This window comes from Carlito syrichta, unplaced genomic scaffold, assembly GCF_000164805.1.
Source record: "Carlito syrichta isolate Samal-C Ts95f unplaced genomic scaffold, Tarsius_syrichta-2.0.1 Scaffold303986, whole genome shotgun sequence".
Classification (NCBI taxonomy): Eukaryota; Metazoa; Chordata; class Mammalia; order Primates; family Tarsiidae; genus Carlito; species Carlito syrichta.
In genome coordinates this window covers 499,673-507,595 of record NW_007248082.1, presented here as the reverse complement: position 1 = coordinate 507,595, position 7,923 = coordinate 499,673, and the positions used below count along the sequence as shown (strand labels likewise).

The 7,923-nt window shown below is 45.0% G+C and overlaps 1 protein-coding gene across 3 annotated transcripts in view; it reads right to left on the bottom strand.

The window, feature by feature from the left end:
- The window catches only part of KDM3B (lysine demethylase 3B), a 63,066-nt gene that overhangs the window by 39,956 nt on the left and 15,187 nt on the right, over window positions 1-7,923 (bottom strand). For all 3 annotated transcript variants that reach the window (XM_021713002.1, XM_021713003.1, XM_021713004.1), the window contains 2 exons: window positions 4,971-6,216; window positions 3,893-4,094 (listed from right to left, as the gene is read on the bottom strand). In XM_021713002.1, coding sequence (XP_021568677.1) covers window positions 3,893-4,094; window positions 4,971-6,216 — 1,448 coding nt within the window. The remainder of the gene's footprint in view (window positions 1-3,892; window positions 4,095-4,970; window positions 6,217-7,923) is intronic.

Sequence of the window (7,923 nt, the reverse complement as noted above, 5' to 3'; positions counted from 1 at the left end):
GGCTAATTTTTTTGATTTATTGTAGAGATGAGGTCTCGCCTGCCCAGGCAGGTCTCGAACCTGCGGGCTCAGGCAATCCAAGGCGCGGGATTACAGGCTGAGCCACCGAGCCTGGCTGTCATCTCCATTATTATTTTTCTTGTCTGAACCCCATCATTTCTCCCCTGGATAATCCCAACAGCCTTCTAACTTCTCTTTGAAGGTAGTCAAAGTGGTCTTTTAAAACATTTATCAGGCCAGGCACTGTGGCTCACGCCTGTTATCCCAGTACTTTGGGAGCCCACAGCGAGAGGATTGACTGAACCCAGGGGCTCGAAATCAGCCTGGGCAACTTGGCAAGACCTCATCTCTACAATCAATCAAAAAAATGAGCTGGGTGTTGTGGCACACACCTGTGGGTCCAGCTACTTAGAAGGCTGAGGCAGAAGGATCACTGAGCCCAGCAGGTTGAGTGCCACTGTACTCTAGCCTGGGAGAAAGTGTGAGACTCCTACTCAAAAAAAAAAATTAAAAAAAAAAGCAAAAACCATTAATCAGTGTGACTCATCAGCTCAAGACCTCCAATGACTTCTTATTCAGAGTAAAAAGCCTAGGCCCTTTAGAATCTGGATACCCCGGGGGGGTGGGGATGACATGCAACATCAATAAGAGTTTCTGATCTCAAACCAAGTGAAGTGGGAACCAAAGAGAAGCCCAAACTTTACCTGTACAATGACTACTTGTATACCTAATCCTGAATTGTACCCCACAACTTTAAGAAAAAAAAAATCTGGACCACCCCCCAACAAATTTTATTTTTAAGTAAAATCTGAACCCATCATTAGTTCTTTTCACCCAATGCCTTTCCCCTCCTTGTCTACTCTATTTTATCCCCCCTAGCTCTACAAACACACCAGAAATAGTACAGCTTCACAATGGTTGTACTTGCCTGGAATACTTGTCTCCCAGACAAGTGTGTGGCTTACTCCTTCACCTCTTGCAGGTCATTCCTCAGATTTCACTTTCTCAGATTATCCTACTTAAAACTGTGGCCTGTGGCTGCTCTAGCCTCCCCATACTTCAATCCTCTTTCCTAATTTTTTTTTTCTTTTTTTTTTTGAATTGCGGTCTTACTGTCGCCAGACTGGAGTGCAGTGATACAATCACAGCTCACTGGGTTCTAGCAATCCTCCCGCTCTCCTCAGCCTCCTGAGTTGCTGGTCTACAGGTACATGTCACCATGGCTGGGTAATTTAAAAAATTTTTTTTTGTAGAGGTGAGGTCTCACTCTGTTGCCCAAGATGGTCTCGAACCCAGGCTTAAGCAACCTGCCTGCCTCAGTCTCCCAAAGTGCTGGGATTACAGACGTGAACTACTGCACCTGCCCCTAATTTTTCTCATAGTTTTTATCAGCTGACATAACATTCATTTACATTTTTTTGAGTCAGAGTCTCAATGTCAACCAGGCTGGAATGCAGTGGCACATTCACAGCCACTGTAGCTTCAACCTGTTGGGCTCAGGTGATCTTTCTGCCTCAGTTTTCCAAGTAGCTGGAGTCACCATGCTTGGCTAACGTTTTGATTCACTGCAGAGACAAGGTCTCACCAAGTTGTCCAAGTTGGTCTCAAACCCCTGGAATCAGGCAATCCTCTCATTTCTGCCTCCCAAAGTGCTGGGATTACAGGTGTGAGGCACCACACCCGGCAAGTTTTCTTTTTTTCTTAGTTACTATTTGTCTCCCCAAACTTTCAGAGATCTGGAATTTGATGCTTTGTTCATTGCTGAATCCTCAATGCCCAGAAGAATAGCTGGCACACACTGAGTGCTCAATAAACATTTGCTGAATAAGTGAACACATACCAAATCAATAAATCATTTCAACTTCTCTATATTAAAAATTAAAGGTTCTAGCTGGGTGCGGTAGCTCACGCCTATAATTCCAGCACTTTGGGAGGCAGAGACAAGAAGATTGCCTGAGTCCAGGGGTTCGAGACCAGCCTGGGCAATGCATAGGGTTCCAGTGTTAGACCTCATCTCTACAATAAATCAAAAAAATTAGCCGGGCATGGTGTTATGTGCCTGTAATTCCAACTACTTGGAAGGCTGAGGCAAAAGGATTGCCTGAACACAGCAGGCTGAGGCTGCAGTGGCTGTGAGCATGCCATCGCACTCCAGCCTGGGTTTCAGAATGAGACTCCAACTCAAGAAAAAAAAAATACGTAGAGATTCTTCCAAGATCAGGCATGGTGGCTCACGCCTGTAATCCCAGAACTTTGAAAGGTGGAGGCAAGAGGATTGCCTAAGCCTAGGGGTTCGGGACCAGCCTGGGCAACCTGGCAAGACCTCACCTCTATAATAAATTAGCCGGGCATTGTGGTGAATGCCTCTAATTCCAGCTACTTGGCAGGCTGATGTAGAAGGATTGCCTGAACCTAGCAGGTTGAGGCTGCAGTGTCTATGAATGTGCCACTGCACTCCAGTCTGGGTGACAAAGTGAGACTTCAATTAAAAAAAAAAAAATAGCTAGACTTGGTGGCTCAGGCTGTAATCCCGTGCCTTTGCGAGGCTGAGGTGAGTGGATTGCCTGAGCCCGCGGGTTTGAGACCTGCCTGGGCAACTTGGCAAGACCTCATCTCTACAATAAATCAAAAATTAGCTGGGCATGGTAGTGCGCGCCTGTAGTTCCAGCTACTTGGAAGGCTGAGGTGGAAGGATCGCTGGAGCCCAGCAGGCCGAGGCTGCAGTGGCTGGGAGCGGCCACTGCACTCCAGTCTGGGTGACAGAGTGAGACTCCAACTCAAAAAAAAAAAAAAAAAAATTAAAGGTTCTTGAAAAATCATTTAGAAGAAACTCCTAAGTTTATCAAGTAGAAAAGTAACTAAATAGTTATTGTTCGTTAAAGGCAGAGGATATTCCAGGAATTTCATTATTTATCTCTGTTTCAAAGATGTTTCAATTTATCTCCTAATTTTACTTCTCCTCTCTAACCTCACTCAAGTTACTCTAGCATAGAACAGACAGATTCATAATATAAATGGAGTCCTTCTACTTACACTACCGGTTCTAAAAAGAATCAATTCAAGTAAGAAATAACTCAGGGAATAGCACTGGGCTGCAGCTAAGACTGTTTACCTTCAATTCTCCAAGGACAAAGACAGATATCATTTTACAATTCAAACAATTAAGTGACTACTATGACAGGGGCCTCAGAACAGATCCTGAACAAAGGGGATAAGAAAAGCAAAGATGAGCCGGGCTTGGTGGCTCAGCCTGTAATCCTGCGCTTTGGGAGGCTGAGGTGAGTGGATTGCCTGAGCCCGCGGGTTCAAGACCCGCCTGGGCAGCGGGACCTCATCTCTACAATAAATCAAAAAATCAGCCGGGTGTGGTAGCGCATGCCTGTAATTCTGGCTACTCGGAAGGCTGAGGCGGAAGGATCACCGGAGCCCAGCAGGTCGAGGCTGCGGTGGCCGGGAGTGGCCACTGCACTCCAGTCTAGGTGACAGAGTGAGACTCCAGCTCAAAAGAAAAAAAAAGAAAAGCAAAGATGGTGAGACATGTTAACAGATACAGAGGGCCAGGCTTGGTGACTCAGCCTATAATACCAGCACTTTGAGAGGCCGATGGGAGTGAATTGCCTGAGCCCCCAGGTTCAAGACCAGCCTGGGCAACTTGGTGAGACCTTGTCTCTACAATAAATCAAAAATGAGCCGGGTGTGGTAGTTCTGGCTACTTGGAAGGCTGAGGTGGAAGGATTGCTGAAGCCCAGCAGGCTGATGCTGAGGGGTGGCCGTGAGGGTGCCACTGCACTCCAGCCCGGGAGAAAGAGACTCTAACTCAAAAAAAAAAAAGACACAGAGTAATGTGTCACTAATGAAAACTGGGAAAGAGGAAAAGAGAGGAGCTGGATACCTCCGGAAGTGAAAGAAGCGGCAGGCTACAGTAGAATCATCTTGCTCCTGTTCCTTAAATTTCCGATAACGCTCTAGGCGGCACTCACGACACTTGTGCAGGTGAGGTGCCACATTGATGCATGACCCATCCTGCAAGAAAGGCTCTCCAGACTGCTTCAGCTTCTTCACTTTGCTGACATCCTTCAGTACTGACTGGCCAACTGTGGCAAAGAAGGGAAGAGAAGACGCTGTCATGAGATATAAATAAGGCCCAATAACATGATCTTTTAGGGAACAGACATTTGTCTTGACCTGTTCTTACACTGTTTGGGTATGTACCCATGATGATCATCCTTGATAGAAAGGGAAAACAAGGAAAAAGAGGCTTCAGTTGGGAGCTAAGAGTCATGGAGAATTTGTGAAATTCCACTAGAGTGAAACAGCTGAGGACAGGTTTGAAAAACCTAAGAAGGCACACTGTAGCCATCACCTGCCTCTAGTCCCTCAGAATATGGACATTCTGTTAATCAGGACCTCAAGTTCCCATAGGATACCAGTTCCTAATGAAAACAGTTACTTTTACCACCAGACTTTCTCTTACACACTTCTGGACCCTAATTTCATGCCACAGAAGTGAATGGATTTTGGTAGAGATGTTAAAATTCTTACGTATGTTTCAGAGAGGAGCAAACTGAGGGGTGATTCTCTTTGCTTCATCAAGTCTACAAAGGAATGGAGACCAGCTCTCAGTAACTCCCCTGAGGTAATTAAAGAGGATGGGCAAAGTGAAGTAGAAAGGGATAAGATAAACACAAGGAATTAGTTTCTGATCAATAACATACTGCCAAGGAAGAATCCTCCTTTGTGGGATTATCATTATACGGGATAGATACCCCTCCTACAGTGCTGGTTTAGATGCAATCCTACCCTGAACCAGGTCTGATGAGTGGCCTCTGCTGAGTCCTTTTGGCTCTGTAATCCTATGAGATTACAGAACTTTCCATCAGAGTGAGGGTCTCTGCTGTACAAGAGTACAACAGGCATTTGAGCTTACTTAATGCCAGAGCAAAGCCCAGGGACAGCCCCAGCAGGATCACCTTTCAGGGGGGCGGTCCGAGGCCGGCCCTTAGGGGCCTGCTTCCCTTTGCCTTTGCCCAGTAACAGCTCAGCACTGCGCTCCCCATTGGGGCCCAGCTTTCCCATCAGGTGCTCCGGAATCCCCTTCAGGCCAGTCTTAGCCTGCAGCTGCTCCTCAGAGTCGCTCAAATCTGACAGGTCACTGTTGGTGCTGGAGTCCGAGTCCTGTCTGCAAGCCAAGCTTCGCTCATCCAGTGAGAACCTTTTCACAGCTTCAAAAGGAGCTTTGTTCTCCTGTGAAAAATCTGCCTGGGAGGACAGAAAACCGCCTGAGTGCCTGCCAAAGACGTTGCTAAAGGTTTTGAGGAGGGGATTGTCCTGCTGCCCAGGCCCCACAGTTGGCCTCTCCTCTGTGGGGCTGGAGGAGAGAGTAGGCATCTCAATGGGCTGGCTGAGGCTGCTGGTGGGCGAGCTGGAGCGGCCATTCCCCATGGCAGAGAGGCTCGGACCCCCAGTGGTAAGAGCTGAGCCCAGAACACCGGACACCAGCTTAGAGGAGTCAGTTGTAATGAAGAGGGTTTTTTTCTTTGCTAAAGATGCCGAATCTGCAGAGGAGTGAGACTCGGGCCAGCTGGGTGCTGCCTTGGAGGTGACAGTGGTAGCAGAAGAGCTACCTGATGCCTGAGATGCAAAGCTGCTGAAAGGGCTATGTTCAACTTTTTCCACAAATGCCAGGAAAGGATTAGAAGGCTCTTCTCGGGACAGTTTGGGGGGCTGTAAAAATAGATTTTCATGACTCTCTGGGGTACGGGTATTTAGGAGGTTTCGTGGGAAGGCTGGAGTGAGGGTGGGCATGGACTCTGCAGGCACTTTCCGGTCCACAGAGCTGCCAGCCTTAGAGCCTTGCTTAGTGTCTGCTCCAAGAGCAGATCTGCCTTTACACAGGCCTGAGCTCAGACTCTCAAGGCTTTGTTTGAATGAGTCCCGACTAGAGGAATCATCAGCCAAACTGTCTGAAACGGTAGTGAAGTAGTTACTGGTGGGTAAAGTTTGAGACATGCACTGAAAAAACAAGTTTTTGGAGAGATCAGAGTCTTTCTGAGACTCTGATGCAGAGCCACAGCCAAAAGAAAATCCCAAAGGTTTGTTCTCAGTGGCCAGAACCCCATTGGACTGGCTCCTTCCATTTCCAAAAGTCAAAGGTTGTGTTGAACTTGGGAGAGATGCTCCAAATCCAGAAGAGGCCAGAATAGAATTTCTTGAGTTCTGAAAGGAAGATAACTTGAGTTAGTGATGCTGGCTTCTCATAACAACCTAATGATCTCTTTCTTGGACCTAGCTATCACTAGATCAACATTTCTTCTGGGTCAATCAACTTTTCTCTCTTACAATTTCATGGATTTTCTCTTATAACTGGATTTCACCAGCACTGAGGAAGAAACCTGCCAGACCACACTGAGGGCATCTTTAGCAAGGTGAGCCAGAGACAGCAGGATGTCATTCATCCTGTCATTCCCTTGGTTGTTACCCAATTGGTTGTCACAGTGTTGGGAGGCTGTGCAAGATTCTTAGTATCTATTTGGAAGTGGATAGACTCCACTAGGGAGTTGGGGAAAAGGGTTTGTGAATAGACATAGCTTTTACTTTGAAATAGTCCGAGTGACTCTGTAATATCAACATATCTCAATGACCATTAGAACTATTGCTAAAGTTTTGATTTCCTCAAGCTACTGCAAACTGCCCATCTTAAAAAAAGTGACTTCACTCTCATGACAAATCCATTGTACATTATTCTTATTATCCTAAAACTTCAAAAGATGGATACTTTTGGAATTTGGTCATCCGCTTATGGGTTCAAGTCAAGTCAAAAGTTGAATATCTGTTTCAATTAACATCAGACCTAAAGATGCTAAATTAAAGAAAGTAAACTATTTACTGAGACCTTTTGTTACAATTAGAATCTATCAAGGATTCAAAGAGAGAAAAAAAAATGTATATATTGGCAATATCCAAAAACATTCAGCATAACAAAATGTAAAAAGGAAATGATAAAACATTCTTTTCCTTTTACCTTGAAAATGTTAATTTCTATATGTGAAGATTGTGTGTATAAAGAAGGGTGGGGAACTTTCCTATAGATTATATACCTATATACATATACAGAGAGAGACACCCATAGGTAAGTATAAAACCTTACTTAATATTTGGTAATTTAATAAAATCCAGATCCTAGCACTTGACTTGTAAACCACAGACTGCTAAAAAAAAAAATTAACTTTCCAGTAGTATGGAATGATATTACTTAATATTCACTTTAAAACATTGGAAATAAAAATTATTCTATGACTGCTTAATGGATATGGAATTTCCCTTTTGGGGTGATGAAATTTCTGGATCTAGATAGTGGTCATGGTTTTATAACACTGTTGTGAAAGTCCTAAATGCCACAGAATTGTACATTTTAAAGTGGTTACAATGGTAAATTTTATGTTGTGTATTTTACTGCAAATAAAAACAAAACAACTATTCCAGACCTCCCCAAAAAAGAACCATCCTTTTAAAATGAGGAGGGGTGGACCCAGGCATAGTGGCTCACACCTCTAATCCCAGCACTTTGGTAGGTAGAGGCTATTGTCTGAGCCCAGGGGTTCAAGACCAGCCTGGGCAACTTGGCGACATCTTATCTCTACAATAAAAAAAAAATTAGCTGGGCGTGGTAGCGCACACCTGTAGTTCCAGCTACTTGGAAGGCTGAGGCAGAAGGATTGCCTGAGCCCAGAAGGTCGAGGCCATGGGGGCTGTTGAGTGTGCCACTGCATTCCAGCCTGGGTGACAGAGTGATACTCTGACTCAAAAAAATAAAAAGAAATAAAAAATAAAAAAGGGGGGATGAATTTCAATGTACTTAAACTAGTCTTTTTTTTTTGAGTTAGAGTCTCACTCTGTCGCCCAGACTGGAGTGCAGTGGCCGCT